Here is an 18593-nt window from a genome sequence, read left to right as displayed (position 1 = left end):
GAACAAGTACTGGTGTTTACACACAGGAAGAAAACAATGAAGTTTCCTGTTGAATGACAGAAAACCATGAATAATCAATACAGAAAGGATATTGGAAAATTGTGTAACTTTTCATTGCACAAACATCAATTACTTGCTGGAACGAGCTGAAAGTGAGCAACCCCTTACACTATTGTAATTTATTAGGGTGGCACCAGGTGCATTGCATCTAGACACCGGAGGAGCATAAGGGATTCAGTGTCCTATATATAGAGGAGACCAATACACACATTGGGCTCTGTGCTACAGGTTCTATATCCAGGCCCAGGAGAAGCTCTGCATTGTTCCTGGTTCACTAAAAACCACCATGCAAATAAGCTGGTTCTGCCAGAAGCAACCAATAATATTCCAGATGTTTAAAGGGGTATTTTAGTTAATTTTCAGAAAAATCTTGCTCATTGATGGTGATCCAAATACAGGGGAACCCACTGATGACGAGACCATTGGACCTCGTCCAAGCAGCTGCACTCCATTCATTCTGGGGATACAAGGTTACACCCACTATTGGGATCCTTGTGGCCTCATCAGTAAGAGAGATATTCATTGGTTACAGGGTGACCCAAAATAATCATAATACCCTTGTAATTTCCATTAAGATTCCTGAAAAGCTATAACGTGCCATCACAGAGGGGCCTGAGATAGTAGCCATATTGGGGCCTGAGATAGTAGCCATATTGGTTGTCAACCATCATTTCGAAAACTACGACTATATGACGTGACTTTGTAAAGGGTTGAAGTAAAGGAAATTTTGGAGAAGAAAGTAGGCAGCCATGTTTCATGTTAGGACAAACCCTACTAAATCTCAAGGTGCGACCTGCTTGTAAACAGAGCTTTGTAATTCCTGCCGCTCTGGACTTGCGTGTCCCACCCAGTCACCTGAAACAAAACCCTTTATTGACAGCCCTATTATCACTAATGAGCGCTTGTAGCTCGGTGTCTGTGCCTGAAATAGTTGTGTGTCCTCTCATTACGCCTGCACATTGTCATTAGCCGATCCCTCTTGGTTTGGCCGGTTCAGTCACATTGTTGCAGTGTTTTGTTGTTGTCGTCTTGTGTTTGGTGGTGAGCGGAGTCTTGGTAGCTTTATGTTGGTGTTTCCCTCTGAGGAAATTCTTGACTTGTGAACAATGACTGTTACTGTGAAAAGCGCAGCGTGTCGTGGTGATGGGGTGACATACACAAACGTGATGCTTTCTGGCGTTGCGACAGTTAATGTGGCTTATGGGCAATCCAGGCCTTGGAGACTTGGTCAGACATGGTCTCCCTTACACCTGTACATTGTTCTGCTGTCACAAAACCTTTGTTTTGTATTGTTATGGTTACATTGTATTAGATATAGTGTATTTGTGGGTGTTGGAAGTGTCTGTTAGGCCCCTGTTACACTAGCGTTGCGTTCATGTCTCAACACTAGCGCAAGGGCGGTGGTCCTCAGCCCGATCCATATGCATTTCTAGGGAATTGGAATACAGACTGTGTTTTCTCGTTATGTTTCAATGCAAGTTCCCAGGGGCTAGTTAGCAATTGCATGAGTTTCACGGGCCTGCCCCCCCCCCCCCCCCTGTGCGCTAGCGTTGGGTTATAAACGGAACGTGTGATTTGGAGCAGTTTGTGAGTAGGCTCGTCCAAAAAGTAGTCAAATATCTTGGAATAATGGGAATTCGCAGTTTGATTACAACAAAATGTGTGGCCAAAACCTAAAAGGTCCTACTCAAATTACAGCAACCTAGCACCAAATCTGGGATTATACATGGTTCTCCATTTGTTTGAAGGACTATTCTGGGACTCTTTAAAGACTTGGCACATTTGAGAGAACTGTATCTATACAATGGGGATATTTTTCAGGTCTTCTATGTCAGAAAACTGGCGTAGAAGCCCCAAAATAATCACAATACCTTGCGAACCACCAGGCAATGCGATTAATATACCCTTTAAGCCAGCACCACACCAAGGGGGCGCGAAGGGGGTTAGTCCAGCTGTAGAGTTGTTCGGCACGGGTTGTTCATGCCCTTCAAATTCAAACTTTTAGAAGTGTATAGATATATATGCTGCTCCTCTGGATACTTTAGGAGATCTAAACCTCCTGGTGTATCTGGGAAAGGCGGGGATTTCATCGTACAAGCGATAATGTCCCCAATTTCCATGTCTATACATCACTATTTTGAAGAAATGCAGGAGCTGGGAAGTCCCTTGGAGATTTTCACAAGCTCTGTATTCTACTGATGTTATGAAGACTTCTCCATTTACTGCCTGATTAACCCCACATGAAGAGGGCGCTCTTCCAGTGTTTGAGCTGGATACATGCAGCCATGACTATGTTCAGGTGTAGGGTGTAGTACCAGGACTAAGGATGGGTGGAATTTGTTTAGCTATGGTTACTACGCCCATTATTTTCCGGTGTGGTTACTCTCACTCACGCTTTTTTGTTTCCGTATTACTGGTATCACAGCATTCGGTTTTTTAGGTTTTCTGTATTTATAAATGGGATAATCCAATGATTTGGGTGGTACCCAGTCTGCTCTTTTACACTACACTTTTGGAAATTCCTACTCGTGACAGAGAATTCCAACTGCATTCCTGAGGGTTTTGTAATCTATGTGCAGATATTATAAATGTATAGAGGAGTGGAGCCCCAGCCGGTCTACCTGTGCCGGTGCAACTTCTCATGAGGGTTTTGAAACCCACAGCACTCTGGGTGCGGACTGGGTGGGGTAGATGAGGAACCACTGTGATTATTTTTTCACATGTTTTTGTGAGTTATGACTACTCAGTGGTTACTTTTATGAGGTTATAGCTATTTTAAGGGCCACTGCCTTGTGCCTGGGGATATATTACCTGCAGTATTATTCAACTACCGCTATTGGGCTGATTCCTAGAAGATACTACGTAGCCTTTATGTGGGGATATTTAGGTGTCTGCCCCAGATATATATCATCGTTTCCTTATTTCACTTCCTTCACCTGTAAACTTTTGTGAAACGACCAAACGACCTAGTGAAACCTCGAAAATCCCACACACTCAAATTCTTTCACTCCAGGAAATGTAAAGTAGAAGCTTTCTTACCAATAATGTTGTAGATACTGTTACAAATTTGGGTTTCTTCCCTATAGCACATTGAGCTGTATTTTTTATTTTTGTGTTCCTTTTATAAAATCTTTGATAGTAGTCCAAAAAGGAGATCACCTGCATGCTATTGAGTGTATACTACAAAAAACATAGTCCTAAAGGGAGGTTACTATGTCCTGTGCTAAGCTGCCTGAATCTCTATAGGCTGCCCCAAACATTTTGAAATTTTGGCGCCATGAATGTAGTGACCTTACTACATTTGAAGTCCACATTGAAATTTTCTTGGTTTGGGTTTGTATTGCTTGTGCCAAATCTTCCCTGACAGATAATCTCAGGGGAATTGGTTATACCCTTCCATAGCTGTCTGTGGGCATTTAAAGTTTTTTTTTTTGGGGGGGGGGGACTGTATAAGATTATAAGGAATTGGTTAATAAAGATTATATTAAATATCTTGTGGCTTCCCCCAAACGAAGAATAATTTATTTACCTATCTCTATAGCTGGCTGTACACATTTGTCCACAAAATCATCACTGAAATTGAATGAGAAATCTATATATTGGCGGTGCCCGACTTACCGATGGACCCTATTTGGCCCTTTGTGACCTCTAGTGAAGATCTCTGGACGCTTTACTTTAGTCCCAGGTTGCAATGATCAGCTGTAAGGTGTTTGTAATAAAGTATTTTTTTTTTTATAATCCTTAGTCCTGTTACAGCAAATAATTCTGAAAATCCAATTGTCAATGGGACAAAAAAAATAAATTATAAATCTATACGGTATACAATTTCAACTTGCATATAAATTCAACTTGAGAACAAACCTAAAGAACTTATCCTGTATGTAACCCCTGGACTGCCTGCATCTGGCCTGCAGTGTAGCCTTGAGGATAACTGAGCTTGTACCTTTTGACAGTATTTTGTTCTTTTTGGCCTTTAGAACCCTTGTAAATTCTCTTTTTTCAGACCATCGATGTAACCAGAATAACCAGAATCTCAGCACAAAGATAAATCTGATATGGACGTCTTAGTAAAGACATTTCTAGATCTGTATCACTAGGAACGTCCCGAGGTTACTGTCTCACACCTTCTTGGTTTGTTTTGCAGCCTATGGTCAAGCAGTCTCCATGGAGCAGCCACCAAGGCAGCGGCTGGAGCACCGGCAGCATGTCCTGGGGAGGGATGCACGGCAGAGATCGGCGCACTGCTAACATGGGAATCCCCGGCACCATGAACCAAATCTCCCCTTTAAAGAAGCCCTTTTCTGGAAATGTCATCGCCCCTCCTAAATTCACACGATCCACACCATCTCTGACTCCCAAATCTTGGATTGATGACAATGTTTTCAGGACGGACAACAACAGCAACTCTCTCTTACCCTTACAGGTAAGAATGGTATGTAACGTCACCTTACCCTTACTGCATGCTTATTATATATATATGTATATATACTATCCATTTCATGTGGTGCGTACAGATAACAATCCAGCATTGGCTGCTGAGCTCAGATAAGATCCAGGACTATGCAGCAGAAATACAGGCTACCCCTCCTCCCAGCTTACCCAACGCTGTATATATGCTTTGTTTCAGCAATATATAACATTTGCATGTACAACCTGAGGCTTTTTATTGCCCAAAGTCACTAGACCTAAGCAGAAGAGATAGAAAGTGAAGCTCAGTATCTGAAGAACAGCATCAGTTTTTGTCAATTTATCAAAAATGCATCCGGTTCTACACATTTTTTTTTTTTTTTTGAGAACAAAACCAAAACCCCATAATGGAGAGAAGCTGAGATCTCAGGAGTTAGTAGTAAGAGAGAATAGGAGTCCTGATTAGCCCGCCCATACGTAGTGATTGGCAGTGACCGTTCTGATTACTCCTCCCACACACAGTGATTGACATTGAGAGTCCTGATTACCCCGCCCATATGACACTTAGAGCTCTGATGCATCCTCAGTGATTCCCTACTAATAGGTAGAGCATTGGTATTCACTACTTGTGTGGAGGAGAAAGCTTTTCATTCCCTGAGCTGGCAGGGATCCCAGTGGTTGTCCCTATTACTAAACGTTATATATTGCATATCCTAGTAATATTCCATAGAGTAAAGTAATGGGAATATCCCTTTAATAAACAATGTAGATTTTGTGTCTATCCATTGTATGCAGATTGTCTTGTTTACTACGCCTGGTATATATCACTAGTGTGGAGGAAGGAGTTTAACTCCATGAAGCCTGGCATTGTAGCAGGTGTGCTCAGTGACAGTGGCTCCCCTCCCCTGGCGGGCGGCCATACTCCTCATGCACTCCAATGCCTTACAAGGCTGTTCTGCTGTGAAGGGCGAGCATGTCAGTCAGCTTTGTTTTCATATGGGCAGTAAGAATGGGTTTGGGATAACGACAGAGACCTTATACTAAGTGAAACCAGATTAGTTTAGTTGGAATTATCCTGTGTGTGTGATGCGTGACAACAAATCTGTGGAACTATAAATAAAGTTATTGTGAAGCAGTGTTTTTCTAATCCTGGATAACCCCTTTAAATATCCATTGTAAATGCCCCGTGGCCTTGGATCCTGATGAATCCCAAGTGTCTTTTTTGACTATTTTTATTTTGTAGTTTGGACAGTTTATGAATCCCTTTGTACTCCAACCTGTCCCCTTGTTTATTTTTTGTGAGGAGATGGGGCCATCTTGTTCTTTTCCACTAAACGATTCTATGGGGTAAAAAAAAATAAATATTACGTCACACAGTACCAAGGGCAAATGTAGTTTTTGATTTATCTTGGGACTGTGGTAAATTTTTTTTCATTTTTTTTTTATCTTTTCTGATGGAGCACAAATCTCGTTGTTTTTGTGCTTGATCAGTTCCCCCTTTAGGCTAAATCGGGTTTTATGGGTATTTAGTCCTGCAAAGTGTAGAAGGTGAGCAGCCATGATTGTCAGCACAATAGATAACATGGAGCCGCTCCAGCATAACGCCCTTCAGCAGTTAAGGGCTACGTCCCAAATCTTTTCACCCTGGGTAACAGAGGGTTACAATGCTACATACTGATTTTTGTTTACTCCGAGTGCCTCTTATTGACCAGGTCCCAGTCCCCATAAACTTATATTTGTAGTCACTTATTCAGAGTAATTTGTGACTGGATTTTGTAAAATCCTCTTATTGACTAGGCCGCAGTTTACTCGTACATATATTGTCGCTAATTCAGAGTTGGTTATGACTGGATTTTGTAAAATCCACTAATTGACTAGGCCTCAGTTGACTTGTACATATATATTTGCTAATTCAGAGTTGGTTATGACTGAATTTTGTAAAATCCACTAATTGACTAGGCCCCAGTTAACTTGTACATATATATTCGCTAATTCAGAGTTGGTTATGACTGGATTTTGTAAAACCCCTTAATAACTAGGCCCCAGTTGACTTGTACATATATATTCGCTAATTCAGAGTTGGTTATGACTGGATTTTGTAAAAATCTGGTCTAAAGTGACTTTGGATTTACACCTTTGCCATAAGGCCGGGTGTCTCTGTGCACCCTATAGAGTTGATAGGAAGCAGTAAGCCTCCTGCATGTCATTTGCACCGTGTCGTAACCCCCTGCGTGGTGGAAATGTGACTTTCTTACACAACCCCCATAGTGTTTTTGTCAGACAATGAATTGCCACATGTGACCCTCAGCTCTGTTTCAGCCCAGGAGTTGGGATGAATAGACCCTTTGAGCGCACGTTTTTGGCTAATGTGAGAATACCCTAAATCTGGAGTGAAATGTACCAGGTTGAGCCTCCTGCGGTGCCGCATAGCAGGTGTACGTGCAGTTTGCTGTTGTGTTTTTCCTGTGGTGATTGACGGTAGAGGGCAGAGTAAATAGTGCATTGTGTATGAGGCGGCCTGTCATTACCTACATCTTTCCTTTACGTTATTGTGCGTATTTAGCTGCCCCCCTCCCTGCTCTCCTTATACCAGGCCACTACTTTCTCGTATTTATTGCTGTGTGACAACTGGACGACTGACACATTGATGGCCCCATAAACGATACTAGCCATTCATTAGTGTAGACTAGACGTTACTGCGGCAGTAACTCGCTTTATGGCCGGTTCTGCACTATTTTGTATGACGCAGAGGGATTCCCTGCAACAAAACCAAGTAAGCCAAATTATAGTCATGACCTGTTCGCATATTTACAGCAGGGTGCTGATCTGCTCCATAGTGAATTTTCTGACAGAAAATTGGATGTTGATCATGTCAGATGTTGTAGCGTGATGATGTGATAATGGCTCCCCATCTCTCTCACAGACACCCATTGGCCCAAGGCTATTCGGCGTACAAGGGCACATAAGAAATTGGGTTATGAGATTAGAGTTCAATGATTCTCTATTCAGTTTTGTAGGTTCGGTACGAATCTGGCATTTGTTTTGTTTTTTTAGTCACCATATTGGATCCAAATCTTTTCTTCTTTGATTCAGAGGAATCTTTCAAAATGGCGGCAAGCTAATACCTTCATTCACCTCACAACTTGGGGAGAGGGGATGGATGAGAGTAATTTTAAAATATTAGTTGACAAGATGGGAGCTATGAAAAATCTGTGTATTAAAGGACTTAGATGAGGGTTACCTACCAATTTCCAGGACAATTGGAGCAACATTGGTTCTCACCAAATGGATTTAGAACCCAAACTGAATATTTAGAAAAATCAGATAAAGCTTCTATAAAGCAAATGTAGTGTTGTCCTCTGAAATTGTGATCATCTCTGAATGTGATTTCCTAGTGTGATGTCCAGGATTTTGTAGCCAGCTGTATATTTAGCTTTGTAATTTACGTAAATGGTTCACATTGCCAACCCCTTGTGGGTGATATGTCATTGATGAGATAAAACCTTAAAGGGGACATCAATATTGGGAAAATTCATGAATTGTTAGGGGTTCAACATCTCAGAGGCTGTAGTCCTGGGGCTATTTGTTTGTATTGCTTTACAGTGGTTGTGTATGGTACTGCAGCTCAGCCCCGCTGGTACTGACGGACCTGTGACAAATGCACATGAGGTCACTGGCCTGGAGGATCACAGCCACCGTTTTTAGACTGTCTGATCTGATATAAATTATCTGATAATGTGGATATAACGTTTCTGACCACCCTTTAGCTACTTTAACATATCATTTGTTGTACAGCTATATGTAAAGCTCTTGGTACATACATTAAATACATATGGGCGGCATAGTGGCTTAGTGGGTTGCATTACAGCCTTGCAGCGCTGGGAACCTGGGTTCAAGTCCCAGCGTCAACATCTGCAAAGAGTTTGTATGTTCTTTCTGTGTTTGCGTGGGTTTCCTCCCACACTCCAAAAAAGGTTGATGAAATTGTGAGCTCCATTGGGGACAGGGACAAATTTTGGCAAGCTCTGTGCAGCGTTGCATAATCTGTGTGCACTATATAAATGAAGAATTATTATTATTACTACATAGGTCCCTATACACTTTTTCCCACAGGAGTATCTTAAGTGGGCATTGCAAAACACATCCTAACACAGGTGTTGTCTTGTCATGGGTTGTCTGGGGTCTGAAATTCGTGGCTGCTTTCTTCCAAAAAACAGCTCTGCCCCTGACCATGGGACCATTGCGGAGTTGCAATACCGGCACAGGCCATGGTCAACCGTGGCCCTCTTTTTAATAGAAAACAGCCATGTTTTTCAACCCTTTAAATACAAACTAGAGATGACCCATCTTACAAGGGCTAGGATAAGTACTATTTGTATAAATTGAATATGAAATGAATTTGCGAAGTTAACTTGCCCAATTTATCTCATTGTGGCCAGAGAAATAGCTGGATACTAAGCTGATGTGAGACAAGCCCCGGGTAAAGGGGATGAGGCTGGAGATGAAGCTTGCGGCTTGCATTCAGTTCAGTTGTTTTTGGATTATTTGCCTGGATAGTTTTGTAGAATTTCGCCTGTTTGCTTCTTCTTGCTCGGTTGGATTAAATGTGCAGTAAAAACTCTTTGTTTCCAGAGGGACAGAGCGATGAATATTTCATGGCAGGATGATCAGTGTTATCTGCTGGGTTTCAGCATGCCGGGGGTTTCGTAACCGCTGCGTGTCCGTTTACAAGGGGGGCTTATTGGGCAATAGAAGTGGCTCCTGAAAGTTCAGTAACTTTGGTGTAAGTGAGTCAAAATGATCCCTCAAGTACAGGGAAAAGTTTCCTAAGTGGGGGAGGGAAGTTCTGCCCCATTAACCTTTTGGCTGCCGCACAGGACAGCTGGCTGATGTTGGCACAAGCGCTGGAGATGGCAGGTGTGCAGGTAATTGTTTGGAAGCGATGTTACATCAACACTATTTGTATGCGATCCCAGGTATTTACAGTCAGACGCCGTAATCTTGGCCCGGTTTTTTGTTTGTTCACTTTATGTCCATTTTATGGCCATAAAAATAGTAATGACGGCAGTGTGTAGAGAGACCCTGATAATTTAGTCTATTGTGTGCCAGATTTTCCCCGGCTCCGCTCTATGTAATGGTCCTTTTACTAGTTCATCCCCCGCATTGTATTATTACATCTATTATATCATGGAGTACACAGAGTTATTAAATCTAATGGGCACATACTAGAACAATGTGTACCTGCGATTTTACATATATTCGCGCTGGCTTGTTACATTACTTAGAGACATCATACAGTTGACCTTAGATCGGTTGGTTACCAATATAACCATCGTTATGGTGTTATGGACTTAAAGGGATATTCCACTACTTTTGTAATCTCCTTTTGCAGCTGAGTCTCATTCCCCCTGAACTGCAAGCTGAATGGACTAAAGGCACTCTGGAGTGGGGTATGGGTGGTGATCTTGAGGGACCACCCTCTATCCATAAAAAAAACCAGTGTAGGATGTACAATCAGTAAGATCTACTTCCCTATAATATTTGTGAATCATCCTATAAGAATTACGCTATAGTATCAAGTGATTGTTCCGTTCACTTTATATGGGGTTGTCTTCTGCAGGATGTTTGGGGCCCATTATAAAGTGTTTAACCCTGGACCGACCAGAGGATTCTTTGATGCACTGGTGGGCCAGTTCAATGCAACCACTTTGTAGTAGTAATCGTGCCACCCCCTCCGATCTGATAGGGATCATCTATCTGAAGAGTACAGAGGGTTGTCACCAAGTATTCCCAGACTCTTAAATGCAAAATTGCATTATTAGTCTTTCTTTGGGTGGCAGTAATATGGGAGTTTAGCTCTGAATCACGTTGGGTCTTCTATGTAAGGTTTTGTAGAACGTCAGGAGGTCAAGGACAGTGCAGCCATATCAAGGAGGCAAAACTGCACCCGTATAATGGCCATCTGATAATCAGGATTATTAAAGGGATGTTTCTTCCATCTGCAAGGAGGGACCCTACTGGGCTGGACTAATACATAGGCTAACACATGATGTACCAGGGTCGTAGTAGAATATTACTGGGGTCTGCTTCTTGGTAGGCGTTGGACATTTGCCTCCAGTTGGTGTGCAGCACAGTCGTCCCTAACATATTGAACAAGAATTGCTTTAGAGCCCCTTTAACAATCATCTGTAATGATAGAAATGCATATATCATGGACCCTGTATAAAGGCAGATGTAAGAACATAGAGGCTTACACATAATACAGCTGTGTGTATGAGACACATTCACTGGCTTGGATAGGAAGGAGTTAAGAATACGCATTGGTGGTGGTAAAATTTCCGCAATGCCGTTGCTTTAGGGATGCGATGTATAATACCCATAAAGAAATACTATGCATATTTTATAGGGAAGGATGAAGCAAAGCCTCCTTAATGTCCAGGTTTGTGCTCTCCCATATGTTGCGGCGCACATGCTATTTCGGTCCTGGTAAGTAAATATGGATGCGGCTAGTGTTGCTGTGCCGTTCACCTTGAGCTGTCCTTCTCACACGGTTCATTTAGCTGCGGCTCCTCCTTCTGCTGTCACACTGCTGCCTGCATCGCCTGCTGCTACGTGGACAATATGTTATGTGCCTGATCCCTCTGTATTATGGGATCTATGCCCTATGGTCACGGTCCGCAAAAAATAATAAAGACCATCAGCGTAGTTCCCATTATACTGTAAAAACGGGTTAGAAATTGGCACCAAATTACGAGACGTGCCATGCAGTTATATGCCACGTCTTGTAATTCGGTGCTTATTTCTAACACGTTTTACAGTATAATGGGGAATTTCACAAGGCTGAGGTGTGCTGTTGCTGCCTTTACATGTTATGTTGTGGGCAACGGGTCTCGGGGTCCAAAATGTCCATCTGCCCTGCACAACCTGTTAATATGATGTTAATATGATGTTATTCTGTGCATAAATGTTATATGGGTAAAGGTGATCATATGAGAGCAGGATCATCATGTGTCCCCCCCTGGCTGTGACTCAGGGCCAGACTACGACTACAACAGCTGAGATTCTTTTTAATGGCAATCCGAGCAGGGATTAAACTTGTTGCAATGAGTGGCCATGGTGTTTTGCTAAAAGGAGGGAGCTCCTTCTGTCGCCCATTGGCAGCCAACAAAAGCGTGCCACAAATGAGTAGTTTGGGATCTTACAAAAGCTTTATTATATATCTATTATCAATACTTCTTTGGAATTGCTGCTTTAAAGCTGACAAAAAAAACTACAACCTAAATAATAATACAGCTACTCCAGGAGTTTCAAGTTCCCCAAACTTGTACCAATGAAAATAATGTCTCTCCCGGCAAAAACAAGCCCGAAGCAGATGCAGACCCCATGGCGATCACATGATCACTATAGAAGCTGCCATTGGGAAGGAATTGCCAATATAATGGAGTAAGAAGCTTGATACTTGTGAGGTGCCAGACATTTCAATATATACTGCATTATCTTATCGACCTTTGTTTCCAAACGACTGGTTAAATGTCTTGTAACTGGACGGTTGTGTTTGTTCTCGGCCTGTTGGTGCCTATAGTATAGAGAGGTAAGGAGGGGCTTGTAATCTTCCACTACAATGCCCCTCTGTATTATACAGAGGCGAGTGCTACACACAGCAGACTTAATAAGGATAATCAGATTATCTTTCTCTGAAATATGATTCCAGCTCAGAAATTGTGGCCTTCAAGTTTGATTTAACTTTTCCACTTAGTGGGGGTTTTATGCGTCGTGCTACGCGGCTTAAATTAAGCTTTTGGCACTCACATCCTAAGCGTCATTTATGACTGCAACGTATACAGTCAGTGTGACATACAGCCCGGGCTCTCCTAACATCTGCATCGCAACACTGTGCCACATCTCCAGCGGACACCTGACACCACTACCAGTGGGAGCGTATCCTTAAACTATGTTTGAGCAATATAGTTGGCCTTATGTCAACAAATGTCCATATGACCAATCAGAGATCAGTTTCAGATGCACCCTGTCATCACCTGGAAGTGATTGGCTGCCATTATCGTTTGAAATGACATTGCATGTAATGGGAAAGGAATGCCGCTAAATCCTTAAAGGGGTATTCCGGGAATATGAACGTCTGACACAAAAACCTATGATGATATAAATAAATGAATACAACAATACTCAATGTCACTAGTCACAAAACGGAGCTTACATAGTTTGATTTTAGGATTTACAAAATATATGGCCTCTCTAAAGTAGGTGGAGTTCTCACTAAGATGGCCGCCACTGGAAACTACAAGTCCCATGATCCTTTAGTTCTCAGTAACTCCTCCTAGCTCTTATGCTCTGCTCCCAGTGATGATATAACAGACTGTCCTGCTCTGTTACCATAGTAATGATGTGTAACTGCCAACACCACATAACTGGCCATGCTGGATGCACTGCAACCAACCAACAACAGCCAAACATAGTGGTGATCACATGACCTGCCCAGGCAGGGGGAGGACATGTGATGTGGACATGTGACCAGAGGCCATCTTCTGTCCTGTGTCTGCTCCGCAACGGATCGCGCGGAGGAAATTAACGGACTGATTAAAGGGCCAGTAGCATTTTAATTTTTCATTACAGTCTATGTCACCAGCATTTTCTGCTTTTGGAAGCAAAATTTTAAATAACAACTAATTACACATTAGCTTATATTTTGAGTACTCATTTGTATATGAATTATGCTGATTCCTGGAATACCCCTTTAAGGTTATCACTATGAAAAAATATTTTTGTAAAAATTATTCGGCTAGCCACAGTGTGGCTAGTGTGCTAGTTGAAAGCGGAAACCCCAATTTTAATTTACTTGGTATTTCATTCATAGGAGGTTGTGTTCATTTCACGGAGTCATGCATGGGAGTGGGTATTTTGGTTGCCTAGGAACAAGATTTTTTGGATTTCTTCAGTTGATTTTTGATGGTGTTTCTGTAATATTCGATAGGGATTTTAGATTTGGTCTTGTTGACACTGTGTCTTTAATTGTGTAAAAGAACATGGCTGAAAATCCCATCCATTAAGGTTGAAATTGGGAATTTTATGCTAATATGTATGGGCATCTGGTATATAGTATTTATGATAAATAGCAAACATATGAGAGATGTGGGTCCCACATCTTTATAACAAGGGAATGATGACCCCCTTCCCATGGTGAATGGAGAGCTGATGCTATTTACAGTAAGTGCATGGGAGCCCAAAAATAACTACAGATATAGACTCTGTCACTCTTCATTCAGGCCTATAGGTTAGCAAAGTCCTTTGTTTTCAATGTGGTAATCCTAGAGGTAGAACCCGCCTCTATCGTGTATTTATTACTAAAGATCAGAGGACCTGATGTTTCCGTTTGGCATCGGCCTACACAGAACCATGAACCTCAAACTCGAAGGGAAACATTGGGTCCGCTCATTTCTAGTCATAAATGTATGTAAGAGGCGGGTTCTACCTCTAGGACTCACACCCATCTTAAAAACTAAGGACCTCCTTCCCGCTATAGGGTGGAAAGGAGAGTTAGTCATGTCTATTTATGACTTGTTTTGAGAGTACCCCATTAAGCCTAAATAAGTTACCCATCTCATCCAGCATTTGGGCAAAATCCTTTACTATATGTTACATACTAAAAAGGACCATATTCTATAAAATAATCTATGACGCCAAGTCCGTCTCTTTGCTCTACCTTCCTAGGTACTTTGCACATTCTATTTGTATACATAGTAATAAGATCCTGAAGCGACGCTTCCTCTCCGGTATAAATAGTCTTTCGTTTACAGGCCATATGTTAAAGGAGGAATTTTTCCGCTGGATTTTTCCAGGTTTGCTGTGTGTGTTTATTTTAACCTGACCATTTATTTTCCTGGTGGTTAGATGTCCGCTTTCCGCTATGAAATACATTTTTCATATGCGCTTTTCCTCTATATGGATTTAAAGGAAAACTGAAAAAGCAGCACCTAATCTCTGAAGTTCACATTAAATACATTGACGAGTGGTATCTTTATAATTGATAATAGATTCTTTAAGAATAGCAAGAATCGGTTCATCACGTGTTGCGAAATTTATCAGCTACTTCCAGTAACTTGGGACATCCTTATGTTATGGTGGCTTTATCTGCATCACACAGTGTATATTTCACCTTGCGTAACAAAAAACTGTATAATACCATAAGACATCATATGTACAGTCTTATAACATTAATTATATTGTAAACCATCTGGATTATACTTGATTATGGCCACCTATAACATGTTAACACATATCTGCTGTTGTTCTCTTGTAGGATCGTAGCCGAATGTATGACAGCTTGAATATGCACTCATTGGAAAACTCCCTCATTGAAATAATGAGAGCTGAACATGATCCCTTAAAAGGTGAGTGGATGTTGAGAGTCTTGGTTATAATATATTGGCATTTATATGAATCTCCTGCCATGTTATACTCATGTTTTGTCTTGAATGGGAATATGATGTCTGCTTATATTACCTTACACTAACACAAAGTAGGAAAACTTCTCAACGATGGTCAGATATTAGTAACCATGTAGTACTAAATGTGCCCAGTAAGGGAAACCTCACCCTTGAAAGGTGGACACACTGTTATTCATAAGAAAGGGGTGTCACATTTGATTTTTTTTGGGTGCTGGTGAAATACAAGTATGGGGTAGTGGTTTGGCTCCTCTACCTAATAGCCTGAGTTGTTAATCCTCTACAACATTGCACAACACAGACTTCTGGTCCCAGAATTTCAGGTGTGTAATCGACTCCACCAAATTCCACTTCTTATCTTTTTTTTTTTTTTTTCCCGTTTGTGTTATTAGAAACGGCCCAAATTTTATCTTTCAGCTTAAATGACAGCTAGCTTGGCTGGTTTCAGTTTTATGAAAGAATATGATTGTATCTCTCATATCTGATAGCGACCATAATGTAGTGGGGAGGACAATATTCTTATTATACTGGACTTATTTTTCTACAGTTTCTTGGATCTGGTCCCATTTTGGAGCATTTAGATTCTGCACCAAAACTAAGTTCAGTTAAGCTAGCCTTTTTGTGTCCACCTTGAAGGAATCAGAAATGTTCTCATATATGGTCCTTCTCTCCACTCTGGAAAATAATGGGATATCTATATGTCCTTATTAAGATCTGATGATATGGGTAGACCTGTTGGTGCAATTACTCCTGCTCCAGCCTTAGAACTGAGGCCATCTCAAATCTTGGCTGGGAGTCTTGATATTTTATTGTATTAATATTTATGGAAAAATACAGTGTAGAGATGATCTCTATTACTCCATTGTAGGGTTGATCTCTACTACTTCCCTGTAGGATCAAAGCCCTTCTTTGGTGGCTCCATAAGGTATGCCAAGATGTATAGTGTCGCATGCATCATTATTGCTATGCAAACCAGAGTCAATCCTGATGGACTCCAAGGTTTTTGTTGAGCAATTTTTGGTATCTGCTAGTACTGTGTTGCGTTTAGAGCCTAACCTTCACCTGACCTATGGGATAGTGAATATGACCCTGTGCTATGTTCATAAACTTTGTCTCCTCACCCGCTTTTCTTATGTATAATCAGACGTTGGCTCTCGCTTTCTATGTGAAGAACTTTGATGCGTGTCACTTTAGTTGTTACGTATCCAATGGTTGCGAGCACAGCGCCTTCTGACCTTGAAAGACTTGGCTTGTTCCTTGTTGGCGATGTAGGTGCCCCCGCCAGTGGGGGTTGAGTAGACCTTGTGTCTTTGAGCGTTTTGAGGAGATGCAGATTCATAAATGCTAACATTTACATGGCGCTGGCCGGCTCTATGGAGTTGGGAATGTGTATGTGTGTACTCCTAAGCACATTCTTCTGCAGGAAGAAAGCAAGCCTTTGTGTCTAGTAATAACTCCCCTCTCATCGGAATAATCAAAACAAGCTCGGACACTGCATCTTGTGTGCGGGGCTGCAGGAGCGGGGAGAAAGTGCCTGGAATGTGAGGCACGTGGGTCACAGCGTGCTCCTGTGACTAAGCATCTTGTCTATGTGTATGTTTTGGCACACACAGAAAACCCTTGTATTATAGTACACCCTACGCCCTCCCCCATCTAATCTCGCATGTCATTGGACGTAATACACTGCCCGTTTCATGTATGCTGCCCGGAATCTGAACATTTCATCAAATTCTGGAAATATATGGAGTTTCAGTTCAACAATCTAACAAAAAGTGAGGTCATATTAGTTTATATTGCATTTATGCCGTCCTCTTGATCCACACCAGCTTGGGCCTACTGTATGACTGCATTTAGAGGAATGTGTGCCCACTCGACTATGGCTGGGTGGGCACACATCGGGCGTGCTGGAGAGGAGTAGGGATGAACGCTGCTCATCCCTCCCCTCTCCATAGAAAATAGAGCTGCACGGCCGTTCTTACGGCAAGAGGTCCTCATTCTAATCTGATGTGTTTGACGGGCTTTACTCGAAATTTACTTGTATATGCAGTCTATGTGTGAAGGAGAGTTTAGAAAACCAAAATTTTTCTGTCATATCAAGGGTCAGATCTTTGTAACGACTAGCCGCATGGCGGCCTCATCCTAATCTGATGCGTGTGAAGGGCTTTACTCGAAATTTACACGTATGTGCATTCTTTGTGTGAAGGAGAGTTTAGAAAACCAAAATTTTCCTGTCATAATAAGGGTCAGATCTTTATAATCTGATGTGTGTGACTGGCTTTACTTGAAATTTAGATGTTTATGTATTCTATGTGTGAAGGAGAGTTTAGAAAACCAAAATTTTCCTGTCAAACCACCTGAAAATGCACTTTTGTTTACATTTGTCCATCCAAAGATCCATCAGGATTTTTACATACGCCAACTTTTTCTGCAGGATTTTAAGGAGTGTCTGTGTGCCTTTCAGTATGGTTACCCTTATTATACTCTTTGATCGCACTTCACTTCATAACTTAAGGCTTTTCTGCAAAAATAATCTTGAGAAAGCTGAATGATCCGATATATATGTGTAAGCATATATAACTAAAAATAGGAACATGAAGGAAAACGCAAAGATTATTTGATTATATAATAAGGGAACTGCTTTTTAATACTCCACACAGAGACACTCAAGTATAGCGTCTCACTGGACGCCATGTCTCCGGAGACCCAGTTTCTATTTTAATGAGAGAAATTTTCATGAAAATACAGTTTCTGACCTATTTTACATAGGGCTCGTGGTTATGTTTTGCATTTTATACACGTCCCTGTAGTATTTTGTGAATATTTTATACAAAACATTACAGAAATTAATACTTTAGAGGTTCTTTTGAGGAAAAGTCTCCATTAATTCCTACAGTATTCTGAATTTTACTAGGCCTCATGTGTAGAGTAAAACCATAGCAACCATCCAGATTCCAGCTCTCACATTTATATAGCAGGGTCAAAAATAAAAGGTGTCATCTGATTGGTTGATATATTGGACCCTGCATGTAGTCATAAGCTGCCATTTTAATGTAGTCCCTCGAGGCCTAGAAACAACTCTTTTTAATGCAATGTTTGCATACACAGCAGTCTTTTATGATCTGATCTGTAGGAACAATGGGACAAATGGCTACATTTTCTCGTCTTTGCCTAATAGGTCATCTGAGTATAAATAGCGTTGTTCACAGCCTTTCCTTATAAAACCTCCATATACTACTGTATGGAAATATGGCGCTTTGCATGTGTCCATGGAAACTCATTGCTGTGGTATTTAGCATCCATATATTTTTATGAGCCCTAGCACGAGACTATAGAGGGGGTACGGTCCTTCCACGTGAATGGCACCTGTTGTGTTGTACTACTACTTTCTGTGCTCTCTGCGAGTTGTTGATTTTGGTTTTTACAGCTGTGGAGTTCAATGCGTAAATGAACTATTGTCCTTATTCTGATATTCTTGTTATGTTATGATCATTGTGGCCGTACAACGCAGTGGGGATACAATGTCAATATTAGTTTAATTCCGAAATCACCTGGAGCACATTTCCTGAACGGATAATGATATTTTTTTTACTAATATAGCCACAAATATACACACACACAGCCGCTGGATTCTCCTGTTTTGTAAAACCTTTTATTTGGACATTATGT

General features: G+C 41.4%; 1 protein-coding gene across 4 annotated transcripts in view; it reads left to right on the top strand.

Annotated features, from left to right (window-relative positions):
- CPEB2 (cytoplasmic polyadenylation element binding protein 2) overlaps positions 1–18593 on the top strand; it is a 58813-nt gene that overhangs the window by 11625 nt on the left and 28595 nt on the right. For 2 of the 4 annotated variants that reach the window (XM_072126068.1, XM_072126066.1), the window contains exons 2-3: positions 4205–4483; positions 14783–14873. In XM_072126068.1, the coding sequence (XP_071982169.1) occupies positions 4205–4483; positions 14783–14873 (370 nt within the window). Of the gene's footprint in view, positions 1–4204; positions 4493–14782; positions 14874–18593 lie in introns of all 4 variants that reach the window. The other 2 variants (XM_072126067.1, XM_072126065.1) reach the window with 1 other exon arrangement.

Source organism: Engystomops pustulosus, chromosome 1 (genome assembly GCF_040894005.1).
Source record: "Engystomops pustulosus chromosome 1, aEngPut4.maternal, whole genome shotgun sequence".
NCBI classification, from domain to species: domain Eukaryota; kingdom Metazoa; phylum Chordata; class Amphibia; order Anura; family Leptodactylidae; genus Engystomops; species Engystomops pustulosus.
This window is presented reverse-complemented; position numbering and strand designations above follow the sequence as displayed.